Source organism: Thunnus maccoyii, chromosome 19 (genome assembly GCF_910596095.1).
Source record: "Thunnus maccoyii chromosome 19, fThuMac1.1, whole genome shotgun sequence".
Taxonomy (NCBI): Eukaryota; Metazoa; Chordata; class Actinopteri; order Scombriformes; family Scombridae; genus Thunnus; species Thunnus maccoyii.
This window is the reverse complement of record NC_056551.1, coordinates 1,903,509-1,920,232: the sequence shown is the minus strand read 5'-3', so window position 1 is coordinate 1,920,232 and position 16,724 is coordinate 1,903,509. Positions and strand designations below refer to the sequence as shown.

The 16,724-nt window shown below is 38.5% G+C and overlaps 1 protein-coding gene across 5 annotated transcripts in view; it reads left to right on the top strand.

The window, feature by feature from the left end:
* Positions 1-16,724, top strand: part of dennd1a (DENN/MADD domain containing 1A) — a 34,209-nt gene that overhangs the window by 337 nt on the left and 17,148 nt on the right. For all 5 annotated transcript variants that reach the window (XM_042394855.1, XM_042394856.1, XM_042394857.1 and 2 more), the window contains exons 2-9: positions 3,558-3,622; positions 10,082-10,125; positions 10,356-10,405; positions 13,137-13,256; positions 13,750-13,819; positions 14,989-15,069; positions 15,202-15,255; positions 16,340-16,450. In XM_042394855.1, the coding sequence (XP_042250789.1) occupies positions 3,558-3,622; positions 10,082-10,125; positions 10,356-10,405; positions 13,137-13,256; positions 13,750-13,819; positions 14,989-15,069; positions 15,202-15,255; positions 16,340-16,450 (595 nt within the window). The remainder of the gene's footprint in view (positions 1-3,557; positions 3,623-10,081; positions 10,126-10,355; positions 10,406-13,136; positions 13,257-13,749; positions 13,820-14,988; positions 15,070-15,201; positions 15,256-16,339; positions 16,451-16,724) is intronic.

Here is a 16,724-nt window from a genome sequence, read left to right as displayed (position 1 = left end):
TGTTAGCAGCCGGCTGCTCTAATAGCTGTGTTCCAGTGAGTCATTGGGGAAGATACAGTCCAGTGCGAGGCCCTGACTTGTTGCGACACAGGCTAAAAACACTGGCGGTACTCCACTGGACCCAGAAAAACAAAGCATATGAAAGGTCTAGTATTGGTTTGAGGTCTACTAGTCATTCACAAGCTGATAAAACACGTCAGGGCGAAGCTTTCCGGGCACAAGCTGAGAACAGTGAGTTAGGGTCATGCTTCTGTATGTTCAGCTAGTGTAAACATGTATAACTGAGGCAGATTCTCTTCCAAAACCGGATGCCAGTGTCCAAGACTAAAGTGCACAACACAATTGCTGTAGACTGACTGATAGCTTTGTGCTTTCCTGTATCCTAATGTCACTCCTCTGTAAATATTGGGCTATGATTTATTACTTTTTGGTCAACTAAGACCTTTTAGTCAGTTTTTTTTATTATGTATTTCTGAAGAATGAGCTTTTAGTTATCAGTCACGATTTTCACATCTGTACCATCATAGTCATACACTTTGATAGAAATAATTAGTTGATTAGAATCCTATTCGTATTAGGATTTCTTCACACTGACAATGGCAGGTTTTGTGTTTTGTTGGTGAACCAATCCAGTGTCTCACTGTGGCGAGCATAAATCCATATTTGAATAATATGAGATGTATTTATTATGATGCACTGACACTTTATGTGGATCTAGCCTAAGTTGACTAAGAATTTCCTAAGTCAATGCACCTAAAATAAACTAAATATTAAAGTTTATATATCCTGCACATATTCATTTGATAAGTAAATGTATTTATAATGACATCACTGTTAAATTCCACCTGAATTCACAGTTATTTAGAACTAATACACTTTGTTTGTTTGTTTGTGTTATTTCTCATTCATACAGACCTTAAACTATGAGTGGAATGTTTACATCTGTATCAGTTTGGTATAGGGCTTCAACTAACAATTATTTTCATTATCGTTTCATCTGCTGATTATTTTTTAGATTAATCAAATAATATGTTGGTGTATAAAATTGTAAATAAATAATGATATTAAAAAGTAATAAAAATTGTGAAAAATGCTGATCACAACATCCTGGAAAAACCAAATATCATGGAAGTAGCAAATATTAATATGTAAGAAGCTGGAACGAGGGAATTTCTGGCATTTTTGCTAGAAAAATGACTTCAATGAGTAATCGATTACCAAAATAGTTGCCAATTTAATTTCTGTTGTTCAACTAATCAGTAAAACTTGGGCTGCAATTATTTTCATTATTTTTATTAATCTGCCAGTTAAGTTAAGTGTTTGGTCTATAAAACTGTAAAAAACTGAAAAGTCCCAGTTTCCCGGACTCCATAGGGATGTTTGCATATGTCTTGTTTTGTCTGACTGACAGTCCAAAACCCAAACATATTCAATTTACTATAATGTAAGGTCAAGCAGAAGCAGCAGAGTCTCATATTTGAGAACCTGGAACCATTGAAGTTTTGTCATTTTTGCCATTCTTGAAGTTAAAAAGAGGTATATTAGAAGACAGGTCGGCGCACATCAGTATTGTTCATCCTCACCCACGTAGCTCCACCTATGTGACAGAAGTCACTTTGTCCTGCAGCACACTGAGCTGTGGTGCTGAAAGGACAGCGGCAGGCCAGTCATGTACAACACTGCAAGTACAAATCTCTGGAATAGCCACATTAATGGTTATCTGAAAAATAAATACCAATGTTATGCAGCCCGCTGACCTCCACAGAAGTCTCAAGGCCTTTTCACACACTATCTCTAACTATTCACTAGAGAAAGACAAAGGTGGAAAATACTGTGGGAGTAGTATTATTTGGGGACATTGTGTGATTTAGAAATTTAAAATGTTTTATTTCTCAGATTCATGACTTTGTTCTCTTCAGCGCCACTCACTCTCTTTATTCACTTTCTAACTCACTTGACTACCACTGCTCGCTCTCTCTCTTTTTCTTTTTCTTTCTCTTTTTCTTATTGAAGCTCAGAATACAGAGTACACAAGATAGTACTTTACCAAACCTTATACTACTATACCACTGAAAAGACTTGTGTGATTGGCCTTAAAATCTAAAATTAGACAGTTTAAAATTGCTTAAAATCAATGTGCATGGTTTATTAAATTTCTGGTAACTATAACACCAATACTTCACTGTAACAATATTTAAAACAAAAATTTCACTCCAACAGCTTTTTGCAGAGGTTTTGACTAGTGAATTGAATCTACTCAGGTGTCATTACAACCAAAATATGGAACTTCAGTCACACGTAATAGCAGGTAGTCTTATGGGGGGTTGGATTGTAACCCATCTTTGATAGAGATATGGCTGAAAGGTCTAGAAAAATGGAGCAAGTGAACCTTGAGCTTACAGTATTGTACCACAGGTAGCTTATATGTTTTAAGAGTGAACCTCCATGATCAAACATAACAGTATAGCCTATTACTTGAGTTTGTTACTAATTACCTCTCACTGGTGGAATGACCCCATAATTAATATGTTAATTCATATATTAATGTAATATATATATATATATATATATATGTGTGTGTGTATGTGTGTATGTAGTATTGTTTATATGGAGAAATGCAACAAACTAACTGGTTGATTGCAGTTTCTGTTGCCTGTTATTAGGGATGTTCAGACAGCCCAGTATTTGTATTTGTATCTATGTTTGTTGAGGCAGCGAAATTATTTGTATTCGATTAAAGTGGAAATAGGTGTAAAAATCCAGTTTTTGTTTTTATTATGCCTTTCATTTTAGAATATTAAAGTATTAAAATAAGTGTTTATGAATAAACTATTTTACGAAGGAGGTCTCCACACCGGGTCTCGAACTCCAGTCTCCCAGATCAAAGATGACCGTGGTGACTACTGAGCTAAACTGAGTGCATTGCCAACATGCAGACAGACATCTACTTATTTATACATCCATAATACAGAGACAGCACAGCGTGTAATGTGTAGAGAAGAACTTCAAAGGTGATTCTTGATTTGCACATTTCATTTATTGCCTATTTTTTACAACCTAACTTTGTGGAAAGGAGAAGGGGAACAGCAGGTTATTGACAGTCCCTTTGGAGCACTTCATTTGTGTCAGTAGCTCAGCTTTATCCCTGGGGAACACCCCCAACTCCGGGAGTGATGTCCAAATAAGGAAATGTGCATCATGTAGCAGGTGGATGTGACTGAGACCTGCTGATAGATGTAACAGCAGAGCAGAGGACAGAGACTGAGATAGCTGTGTAACCGATCTGCGTGCTAGTATTTAACATGGTTTTTTTTCATCCCGAAAAACAAATCATTTTTAAAATATTTGTATAAAATAATTGTTCGTAAGAAACCCACTATTTGTGCTTTGCCAAATAATCCATTTGGATTCATGCACACCCCTACCTGTTAGTAAGGTGGACATAAACTCAAAATCCTGTTTTTCACTGAAGGCTTGCATACATGATGACTGTGCTTACTTACTCACTCAGAAATTTTGCAAAGAACACAATCTTAAGCTGTTTTCTTCTATTCCAGGGAGAGCCCTGAGTCCACTTTTGAGGTCTATATGGAGGTGGACCATCCAGGCACACAAAGCTCTGGTAAGTCTCTGAAGGCTGTGGGCCTAGCTAATCATTTTATTTCTCATTTATTGTCAGTAATAAACACAACAAACAAGGCCTCTCATGTGTGTAAAGACATGCTGGAATGTATGAATAGACGTATTAAATTTCCTGACCTTTAATACTGTAAATTATCACATAAAAGTCAGTATTTAAATAATGGCAGAGTCTCAAATAATAGCCAGGGTCATGGCCAGCATGAACAAATAAAGGCTGGTTGCTAATAAAGGTCAGGTAGCCTACTTGTAGCTTACTACAACAGCTCACATGGTAAATTGCATGTTAAGACTAATTACAACAACAGACTCAGGTCCTCATAAAACGTTATTTTCTGATTGTTTCACAGCGGTTATGTTCTAGAGCACAAATAAACACGCCCACAACCCCCCTCACACCTCCGCCCAACCCTGTGGCTGAATGCTGTACCGCCTAGCTGCAGTCAATAAAACTCACCACTTCCTGGTGATTTATCACATTAAAATCTAATAATGAAGGGAAGGCTGCAAGACTTAAAATGTGAAAATTCTGGAGGATGTGGTGAGTTTCATTCATGGTTTGGGGGAAAAAGCAAAGTGGAACACCTGATGTGGTATAATTCGTGCTGTGGAAATGGATGTTTTACTAAATTTACCAAGACATCATGTCAGTGTGGAGGACGTGTTGGGTCCGCAGGAACATCTACACAAAGCTGAGCCCGTATAGAACTTGTGTGAATGATGTGTATTATCTCGTTTTTTTTAGCGCACAGGTAAAAATGTATTTGAAATGTAGGTTGAAAGACCTACATTGTAGTAAGTGGCAGTTGTCATTAACACTAGTGATTGTTATTCTGTAGTAGTTTGGTTAACAGCATGATTCCAGAAGTTTCCCCAGCTGTGCTTATAGTAACTGTCTGACATGTTAGGAAATAGATTTTTTTGCAGTTCAACAATTATTATGTGTAGAGCTGCATGATTAATTGATTAGTTTCCAACTATTAAATTAATCGCCAACTATTTTGATAATTGATTCATCATTTTGAGTCATTTTTTTAAGAAAAAAGAGGGGGAAGATGGCGAATCAGGTAGAGGAGTGAGTGTTTGTCTCACTACCCTAGTCCCTGAACTATTAATCTCAGCTGCTGGATTTTTTAATGGAACTTTAAAATGTGATTGTTCCCATAAAAGTGTATGATAATCTAGAAAGGTCTCAATGAGTCAACCACCGGATATGCTTAGAGAGATGCACAATATGTAGGCTACACAAGCCTATGTTGTTGTCTATCCATGAATGTCTTAAAAAATGTGATATTTTAGAAGAGTTACTAATAGACGTAGGCAACCTTAAGAATGCTGTTAATTACAGTAACAGACTAATTGAGGAGCTGAAAGAAGAAAACGCTAACTTTTGAGCGACCACAGAAAACCAACCACAGAAAATTTCCAAAAAGCACATGCTTGTGGTGCCAAAGCATACACAATAATTTACCATTCAAGAAGGTGAGGGTGAATCATATCAAACAACGGTGCCCACACTGAAACAGTTTCTGAATGAGAAGCTAAAAATACCTGAAGCCAAAGTTGGGGAAATGAACTTTGAGAGAGTGCATTGACTTGGCAAAAAAGATCCAAAGAAGCTGCAACCAGTTGTAGTGAAAGCTTCAAAGAGCAACAGTATGTGCTCAGACCGGGAAACGAGTTAAAGAGAACAAACCTTACATGATTGTGCAATCATGAACATCATGCAATACATGAATAATATCCACAAACAATACCGGAAAGACGTCAAAAACTCTGTACTCATAATGAAGAGCAGCAAAGAAGAAAACAACAGTTTGGCTGATAATGGACAAACTCTCTATTAACAATCAGCTTTTTCAGGACCTTCAAGTGACAACATGGTTGTGAGTAGAACTATGTGTGTGTAGTCACAGGTGGATCCATTTCCAGGGTCCAGGGCACAATAATGTTAAGGTTTTGTTAAGGGTAATGCAGACACAGTGAATCTATATGTGGGTCTTTTTTTCTTTCTTATTTTCTTTCTAAGCTAACTTTTTTTTTCTTTGTAAATTTGGGTTAGGGTTCCTTTTTTTTAGTATTTGCTTTTAGTTTATACTGTAATAAAAAGGTCTTTTTTTCTTGTCAGACTCTATCTAGGATTGTTTCTTGGTTAGGATTATTTATTTATGTATTTGTCTTCCTCATAGATACATTTTCATTTATCTGTTTTTTGTTCAGATATCTAGATTTATAGCCTACATAAGCAACATTTTAACATATAACCTCATGGGACATAAGAATAATAATTAGGGGTTTTCTACCTGGAAGTTATTATATATAAACAAACATTGTGATCGGTTCTATACTGTGTCATGTCCAAAGACGGTTCTGGAAGGAACAGTCAATGAATTCCTTTGTCTTAATGCCGAATGGACAACCATTATGTACTTATTTATTTTGCACCTTTGACTTTTCCCTTTTTTATGATATGTTCATTTCTGTAATGTAGATCTTGATGTGTAGGTCTTGAATAGGGATGTCAATTTCGATTAATTTTGCTTTCAAAAGACCGATATCCATTAAACAGTAACTAACTGGTTAATTTTTAAGAAAAGTTGTGATGTAGTGTTGGTTTGTGAGAGCTGTCCAGCAGTCAGTGGTCAGAGCTATCTTGACTTTTAGCTCATCCTTCTTCTCCTCAAAGTCTTTTTCAATGTGTTTAGTCACAGTAGCCCTCGATGGCATACTATACGAATGTTAATGATAATACAAATAAAAGGCGACCCTGATTACAGCTGTTTATGTTATCATAGTATAGTTACATACTTATTCACTCTCCTGCCAGGCTCTTGTAAGCAGTCAAAAATTATTTTCTCCAACAGTTAGCATTAATATGACTGCCTGTTTGTCTTTTTGGGCTCCTTATTATCTGTCACAGTGGTATTTGGCAGCTTGACATGTTCCATTTCTGCAGTAGAGACGTTGGAAGACGCTTTGGACTCGTTTTCATGAATTTATTTCCTCCGATGCAGAAAAACACGCTTTCAGAAGCTCCTGCAGGCTAAACTGGACTAACAAAACACTTTTAGTGCTGACTGACGCTAACACACTCACTATAAACAGACTTTAAGACACTCAATAGCCTAGCAACATTAATGCTAAAAACAACCCATAATGCAACACTCCGTGTTTAAGTCGGTTTTACACCGGTAGTTTATCAATTCAAAACGAATATCTGATGTTGTGGACATATAATTGTCTTGCCATTAGCGGAGTGTGCATGCAAATTAACCTATAGACCAACATGCATAACCAGTCAAAAATATTCTCTGCAGTTAACCAATAAGCTAGGAGACAAATGTAATGTCATGTGATACTTTTGTGTTGTTTTTAGGTCTGAAAAGAGAGATTAGAAAAAGTAGTTGTAGATTAGTTGTTTTTTTTACATGGTGTATCTCATTAGTTAGCAAGCTAGTCACCAATCTGAACATCCCCCAGGGTTTTGTCAATGCTGCTCTATTTAATATTTTTACATGAACAATGGATCAAATGACTGTAATGTGAAAGGAGTCACATTACTGATGTGTCACATGAAAAGTCACCACATTACAGTTCTGCTCAGCTCTACAGAGCGTTGTATCCTCTCTCAGCTCTCCATTTTTACACTTTTTTCTGATAAACCCACTGTACACTATCTGCCCAGCACCAAACAGCAGACAGACACGGACAAACTGCTGAAGAGTGAGATATTTTTCTCAGGAGTTAAAATGAGAGAGAATATCAGACTTACAAACACTCCAAATGAACGCTAATGTTGCTCTATGTCTGCTGGATGTGTAAAGAGGCAACACTTTGCTAACACATTTACCATATCTATATCTATTTTTTTAAATTGATTGTCAGTATTGGTGCACTGCCCCCAAGGTGCCAAAAAATGAATGAAGTGTGAATGTGGAGGACAGAGCTAAAACCTGGCAATGTGTTTATACTGCACTGAAGATGGAGTTTGGCTAGCAGTTCCCCCTTGGTACAGTCTTTGTCCTAAACATGTCCTGTTTTACCTCTTATGGTCATTATTCAAATGAAACAGTCTGAGCAGTTTAAAATCACTCTGTGGTAGAGTTGCTCACCACTCCTAGACATACACAAACTGTAACGAGGTGTCACAAGTAGACATTGCTTTACTGTACTTGAGGCTTTTTTAAGTCTGCATTGTGTGGCTTATTTCCTGGGTACTGAGGAGAGGCTGTCGGGTGTATTTCTAAGAATTTCTTCCTGTTGGAGTCTGGCGCTTTTATCATTTCCTGTTCAGTCTTAAAAAGCGTCATATCTATCGCTCTGATACAGAAATCTCCCTCAATCTGACTTCTTCTGCTGTTTTTAAAGCTGAAATATTTTGGCCATGATTGCATTTTGTTTCATTCTGCTTGACAGAAGAGCTTTACACATTCACTTCAGCCCGCTTTAGTTTATATTGAACTGAAGGAATAACTGATTGGAATAAATCAATGACAATTATGCACAACAGTTTGATATGTGGAGGATCATCTCACCTTCATAAGTATGCATGATTTTAGTCATTTTAGCCGAACATTCCTTGCATTTCTAAAACTTTGTGGAACATTTTCCCTTGCTGTCTCATGTGACAGTCAGCAAGAGTTCACCTGCTGGAGGGAACATGCTACAACACACATGGCAGACTCACAAAATAAAAATGAACCGCCTCTGCACTGACCATAGAATTTTCCGAAATGAGTAAAGAAATGATATAATAATCTGTTCTGATTCAACCATTTTTAATTAAAAGCAGCACATACACTACATGTCCAGAAGTATGCAGACATTAAATCTGTTATAGTTGAACATGTATTATAATATCACAGGCATTGCTGTGCTGCTGTAACAACCTCCGCTCTTAGTTTGAAAGGCATCCCAGCAGGTTTTGGAAGCTGGCTGTAAATTTGGTCCTAGACGTTGCACTGAAAACAGATGTCTCAGAACCACATCTGTTTCTGGAGCAATCAACTGCTGCTGCTGTGATTTTATCAATAAGAACAAACTAAATACTTACTGTAAACGTGCTGCAATAATAGATTAATGCTTAAAAAAACAGCAGGAAAGTCAGTAAATCAGTCTGCATTGGTCTATAAATGAATGCACAGCTGCTTTATGCTGTATGAGAAGCTTCTCTGTCACTTCATTAAATCCCTGCAGCATCTGAAGGCAGCAGATGTGTTGATAAATCTGCAGCCTCTGATTAGAGGAGCGCTGCACCAGAGTACCAGTACCATTACACATGGCCGTTCACCACACACACCTCTTCATACACTGCACCTTGATATTCTGCATGAAGGAGACATCGGGTTACCAGGGCTCACCATGGCCTTTTTTCCAACTTTCTTTTTAGCAAAAGCAGCTTGTTTTATTCTTGAAATACACACAGAATTGTGACTGAAATAGTGTCGGTCTGGTGCATCATATAAAGCGCTTCACCGATTTTTTTTTTTTTTTTTAATATTTCCTATATATCTATTGTTATCATAGTAACAAAAAAAAAAAAACCTACTCCAGCTGTCTTCGGGTGCAGATTTGTGGTGATGTGTGTTCATGTTGGCGCTCTGAATCATCCAGACATTTCCTCAAGAGAAGCTTTCTGTTTGTTGAGCTGTCGTTATCACGCTTAACTGTGATTGGTTCAGCTGTTTCAGAGAAGTGAGAGCAATAATATGAATTGCTGAGACAGTATTTTATCATCACCACTCCTACTGATCTATATTCAACTTCACTCAGCCCTTTTGCACCTCGTGCTGCTGCACATGCATGAACCAAAATAGCAGGTGGAGACACCCACGCAGTCTGATATTCACAAACTTTACAGAATAGAATAAAAAGGTGAGATCGACTTTTCACCACAGCCAATTCTGTCATGATGAATTATCTCCAGGTGTAATGAGGAAGTTCATCTGATCACTGTTTTAAAAGCACAGTCTGTACATTAAAAAGTAGCAGCATAGCGTCAAAAAGAGCCAGTAGCTTTCTGTCATAAATGAAAGAAAACCAGCTAAAAATGTCCTTCTGATATTCAACCAGACAAGAACAAGATAAAAAGAGGTGTGTGCTCTTCTATACTTTATATCCATCACACAGAGGCGAAACCCATAAATAAAATCTATACAGAATAATGTAAGCCATGAATCACTTTAAACTTCATGAGTCAAGCTCTAGCATTTACTGACTTTCATGTATCCTTCTCAAAGCTGGCTCTCACACTTGAGATATTTCTTTCTGTAGAGGTGTTGGAGCAAGCTGAGAAATATGATACAAATTGAGATCTTGACTTCCTGGCAACTGATGGCTGGCTATACGTGATCCATAAGATGTATTGTCCATGGGTACATTTGGAAAAGTTTGTTAGTGTTCACTACTCCACAGTCACATGACCTCTGTTCTTTTCTAACAGGGCCGGAGGTGCGAAGGCAGTTCCCTGAAGACTACACAGAGCAGGTTTGTTCTATACCCTCCTCACAAATGCTCCATCAGTCAAAAGCTTTTCTTTGGTTATTTTTGTCTGTGTATGCTTTTGCGCTTTCTCTCCCTCCTTCATCCATCAATTCCTTCACATAAAACCCTTCCACCAGCCCCTCTGACTTTTTTAAATCATCAATAGTACATACTGATGTTAATACATGTAACTACTGTCATTCTTTCTATTATCCTTCATCTGTGTTCCGCAGGAAACCCTTCTGACTGTGCCCAAGTTCTGCTTCCCCTTCAGCATGGACAGGTACACACACACACACACACACACACACACACACACACACACACACACACACACACACACACACACACACACACACAGGTTTCAACAAACAGTACTTTGAAACGTGAAACATGAAACGTGCATGTTTGGCAGTGGTAGTGCCCAAATATATTAGAAAAACATCTTGCCCAAAATCAGATCTTAAAAAGTTATTAAAACCACAGATATGACAAATTTATTTTAGTCATTTTTACAGGGGTAGCAGGGTTGGTTGGTTCTGTTGACCAGTGAAGACAGTGAAGCATTTCTGGGGTCTACACACTTAATAATAAATAAATAAATGTAGGGCTGTCGATCCATTTTAAAAAATTAACAAATTAATTGTACAATTTGCTGTGATTAATAACGATTAATCTTTTTTTTTTTCTTCTTAAGACTGAAGCTTGTAATAATGGATAATTGCATTCCATGTTCAAATGCCAGTTGAATTTCAAAAAGGTCCACAATAGTCCATGAAATATGATAAAAAGAACAAAGAAAGGTTCTGCTGAGAGTTCAGAATGTTGAATCCTTTTCACTCCAAAGAACAACAACAACAACAACAATTCAGCTCCTTTACATTCAGCTGGTTACTGAGACAGAGCAGTCTTTTTACATTATCAGTTGACAAAGCAGCTCTCTTCTATTGGATGATGTGGCCTGAGAGTGAGAACAACAAGGCACTGTGGTTGCAGGGGTTGACAGGTACTCGCGTGTTGTAATACGTGCCAGCCTGGCATGTGCTCCTTCTCTCTTTGACCACCACTGTAGTGGACAACCCTCCATGTCCATTTTGGGCTCTGCTTTGTAGCAGTCCACACACTGTTCTATGGACTCTTCCTCTTCATCTGTATTCATATCAGAAGAACCCAGCAAGAAGACGGACATCCTCCTCTTCTTTGGCGATGTTTTAAACATGTCAGTAAGTTATTAATTACACAGAGAAAGACACTCACTAACTTCCTATCCATATGCTACACATGCATACACACACACACAGAAGATACAGGGGGAGAGAGAGAGCCAGAACACACACATGCACAAGGGGACAGAGAGTGAGAACACACACAGGAGCTCCTTTTATACAGAGGTCCCGCAATATTGCCGTAAAGAAGACCTGTCATTATGCCGGCTAGGCTTTTCTTTACACAGAATCTGTGTGTGATTTTACACAGCATGCTGGCATTCCACAATCAAAGGTGTGACATGTAACACAACAGCGTCGGTGTATAGTGTGACGTATAACATATGCGTCGGGCAGCGACATCGCTTTCTAAACAATAATGGCAGGTGAACTGAGTGTTGAGGTGCTTTTGCTAGCCATCCACATTTATACCACTCTTCAAACACAAGCAAAGTTGCTGTGCATTGTATACAACATGTTGATGAGATTTTTAAATCCCTTGGTGGTGGCTCGCACACATAACACATCATCAAAACGTCACAGACCTGTCCGGCATGCCAGCTGTCCCTTTTTACATAGATGTCCAGCCGGCAGGAGGTTGCAGCTCAAGCTCCTGTGCGGTCCACATGGCAACGTTGTTGTTCTGCTGAGCCAGGGTAGTGGTCAGTAGAGATTTGTTTCACTGGATTCGCTTGACCATCTCCGGGGTAGAATTCCATCTTGTTGCAATGACCTGAACAGGTGATTCTTGCTTCTGTCCAAGTGCAACTTGGCGTTCTCTTAATTCCTGAGCATTTGATGGACCGTGCTTCAAGTGCTGTGGCTGCTACTGTCAGTGCCAAATGTGATTAACTTTTCCTTGATTATCCATTCTTTAGCAACATCCAGAAAATGATGAGCACATGCCTCAGCATAGTGTCGCTCTTCTACTTTACTCACAGTTAGTGCGAATGATTGATTCCATTCTTTATTAGTGAAGTGTGCTGTGACGCCCAAGTGGTTGTCACTGCTCAAAGAAGTTCGATGGTCCCGCTATGTCCTTTGCTTGCTCAAGCACATTCATACTCCGTGCCCACCCGCCTTCATACAAAGTGTGTATTCTGTATGGATCACGGACCAACTACGATCCGTTGCACCACTAATGTTTATATTTGTCATGTTTGTTAGACTAGCGCAGTGCCTGATTGGAATGGGCCAATTGCTTATTATTTCTCAAGAACCGCATATGAGCGAATCAGTTTACAAATGTATCAATTAAAACCAAGGAATTAATAAATGATGGAAGCAAGATGTCTCCTATCTCACTGAAAAGTCCATTCTCAGTGTATGTGCACTGGGAGCTTGAAGTTTCATATTCCAACCATGATTGGCTCCAAACTAGTTGTGATGTCACAAGTCATGCCTGTAGGTACAAGTGTTAAACTGAGATTTAAAGTGAGCACAGAGAAACTTTCCTCCTTCAGATGAATGTGAAAAGAATCTCTACACATATATCATCCTGCACAGTGAAGAGGACAGCATCCAACTGAAGGACCGAAGAAGAACATGCTTTTGAGTGTTGTGGGACTTTGGAGGTTATTTAGTACTCTTATGTGCAGAGATGCAAGCATAAATATTCTACTGCTGCTACTGCAGTGTTTATTGCAGTTTTTAATACAGAACACGTAGTAAGTTTCTTAAAAATAGCAGGTGAAAAGGGTAGATTTCCTACAAGTGCTCAGCTGTCTTCCACACACAGGACAGAGCCTGCTAACCTGCTGGGCTGTGATTAATGATTTGTGTTCTCTCTGAACCTCTCTCACCCCGCAGCCTCACGGTCAACCAGGTCGGCCAGAACTTCACATTCGTGTTGACTGACATCGAGAGCAAACAGCGATTTGGCTTCTGTCGCCTCTCCTCAGGTGCACACACCTGCTACTGCATTCTCAGGTAAGCTGCAGTCAGTGTTTGACCCTAGCTGCAGGTAGCAATCAGTAGGTAGTCATGTAGGATCCATAGGGGTGGGTCTTTGCAGAAGGAAGAATGGGAATTGCTGATAAAAAGCTGTTTTAGAGCCAAATAGAAAAGGCTCTGGCAAAGCAAGAGCTATTTGTCTGACTTTTGGTGCAGTTTAGCTCAGTGAATTCATTGAATTAAAAGAATTAAAAGACTATAATTCAAACATCAGGATGATCATTGGATTATAAAAGCAACATTTGCAGTACAGACAGTCTGTAGTGTCGTCATGTATGACAGTATAGTGTTGACTCACAAAGTACTATATTCATCAAAAATGTTTACAGCATAAACATGTTCGATGAAAAATAAAAAATAGTATCTCTGATGAGTTTGTTAAAGGTAGCCCAATGAAACAACCAGGTTAACCACATATTGTGGTAGCTCTGTAAAAAGTACAAAAACCTCTCTTTTCTTTGTTCCTCAGCTACTTGCCCTGGTTTGAAGTCTTCTACAAGCTGCTTAATATCCTCGCAGATTACACTATCAAAGGCCAGGTAAGTCATGAACGGACGACAGTGAGACAAAAAAAGTTGCTTCACATAAGAATATCGCTTCTTATCTCGTACAATTCTGAATCGATTCACAAATGCCAAAAATGGATGTTTTAATACTCAAGTGCGAGGGCAGCGCAGCACCCGCACAGTGTTCAGCACACACACACGCACAAAATTCATCTTCTTTTTCCTCTCTCACTCCATTACACACAAACCAACTTGTGTTTTTACAGGAACATTGAAGCAGTGATGTTAGTCAGTTTATGACACTTTGATTCCATTCTTCTGTGGCAGAGAAGTGGGCGATCCTTCCACATAAATGCAGTTCACTTTTTTACTCTCACACACTTTTCTCTGCTTTTCCTGTTCATCAGTCAGTGACCTTCATCAACACCTGTTAGTTTCACTGTCAGTTATGTGTCATATTGCAGTTCAGTGGATTAAGGGCATGAGTCAGTGGTTTGGCACACAGTGGACTAGAGTAAGAGTCTAAAAATGGAGCCTCCCTCCCTATGTATTTAATCAGTAATCTGTTTTGAATTGAATTGTGGCACCGAGAAACATTTCTAATCATCATCTTGTTCCGAGGACATGTGTTATATCAGAATTCTTGACTTCAATCAGGAATCTGTCAGCTGATTTCTTCACTCAACATGTGGCTTCATATTAGCTGCTATCAGTGTTTTGTTTTGAGCTTGTTTTCACATTTTCTTTCTCTTTTTTTTAGTTTAGCTCCAGTTTTTTGGCCTGATTTGTGACATTCTTGGCTTTAGATGCTGTAATTGACTGCTAATTTCTGTTTCAAGTGATTTATTTTTAACACTGATACATTGGTATACATGTTAACAGTTTCCAAATGTGTCTGTAATAATGTGACAGAGACAGCAGCAGCATGCTAATGTCTGTTTGGGCTTCTTCACAACAAGCTGTGCACAAGAGAGATAATAAACTGACACGACAGTATAATCAGTTGCACTGCTGCCTGATGATAAGATGAACACAGTTGTAACAGAAGTATGACGTGTAAGTGTCTTGTATTTCTTGTAGCTTTTATTCTGTACAGACTGGGCAGCTTGTCTTCCATGGAATGAATCAGCCTTTGGAGTTATGTTTGTCTTTCTTGCATGAGAACATGTTTCTTTGAATGACTGAACTTGTGAATGTTTCAGGAAAGCCAATGGCAAGAGCTCCTGGTGTCACTACATACGCTCCCTATCCCCGAGCCTGGAGTTCCCGTTCATCTGGGTGTGGTGAGTCTGACGTCACCACATCACGTCCATAGGAGACATCAGGAACATGCTTTGACCACACTGTGAATGATTTAAATGCATTGGTTTGGTTGTTAACTACCAAAGTGACACTGACTCTCTTGTTTTCTCCAGCATTCCTTCTTCACTGTGCCTGACACAAGGGAACTCCCCAGTATACCTGAGAACGTGAGTGTTGTCATTGTGACATTGAGTGTCATTGTGCTTTTAGTTTGATATTTTGGCTCTGACACCAACACAACTCATTTAAGATCACTGAGAGATGCTGAAAGACAGCACAGTCAAACATCTCAATCCCCTCACTTTTGGCTAAGCAGAAACTCACTGTTCATATGATTGACTTGTGTCCGTGAGCAGTGACATTCAAAATTTAGAGCTCTTGCCTGTTAGCTGAAGAATCCAGGGGGAACTCCAACAATTTTACTCATCACAGTGTGTTACCAGGTGTTGGGGAGTACTTTGCATATGTGAAAAAAGTGTATAAAGCATAGTCTGACTGACCGGATGTAGACTGTGGGTATAAGCCAGCCTGTTGCAGGTGGCATTTTCCTCCCCTTCCGCTATCTGCGTGTTGCCGTTTTCAAAATCTCCATCACTATGTGAAACAACAAGACCTGAAAATGGCAAATTATATTTTCAGTAAAAGTCATATAACATAATCAAACTGTGGAGATAGTTCTGGCTATGCAAGGCTATATAAAGCATTGTGTGGCTCCAGATGGAAACATCAGTTTTTTAAAGATAATTAACCAACAATATTTGAAAAACCAGAAGGTCCTTAAAAAACACTTAATGATGTTCTGACAATATTTTGATTTTGCCACATTTTCACAGAAACATGTGGAGGCCAGTCCCCACCATGAAAATAAATAATTATAGGAAACGATTAGATTAGTTTATATCTAACAATTATGACTTCTAAAATTTTGAGGCACCAAGTCATCAGTTTGATCTACAAAGTTGTTGATTATGACCTTATGAATAATGATAATGAGCTACTTTGATCTACTATGCTGTAATTATGAGGTATGACAAGTGTTTTTGTTTTTTTGTTGTTGTCTTTTTACTTGCATCCTTCACTAGTCCAGATTTAAAATGATGCCATTTTTCATTTGTCAATTGACATAGCTACTGGATATTTAATGTGCAAGATTGAGCTGTATGACTTGAACCACAGTTTATACCATTCATACTTTACCTTTACAAATAACTCTCCTGTTTGTTTTTCTCTTATTGTGTTTGACCCTTGCAGAGAAACCTAACAGAGTACTTTGTAGCAGTAGATGTCAATAACATGCTTCATCTGTACGCTAGTATGCTTTATGAACGCCGAATCCTCATCTGCTGTAGCAAACTAAGCACTGTAAGTAGAGTCTACTTCCTGTTTCTTCTCTCCTGTACAGCTCTGTTCATTATGGTCTCTTTTAAATCATACTGTGACATCTGTTTACAAGACCATAGCATTTACACTGTGAGCTCTCTGAAAAGGGTTTTTTGAGACTTCAGAATGAAATGTTGCTGTTTTGAGATGTCTCTTCTTCCCCTTACATTAAATGTAAGATATGAATGACTTTAAGTAAAACTTTGAGTTGGACTTTATGCAGTGGCAGCAACCAGTTTGGATATCATCTGAAATC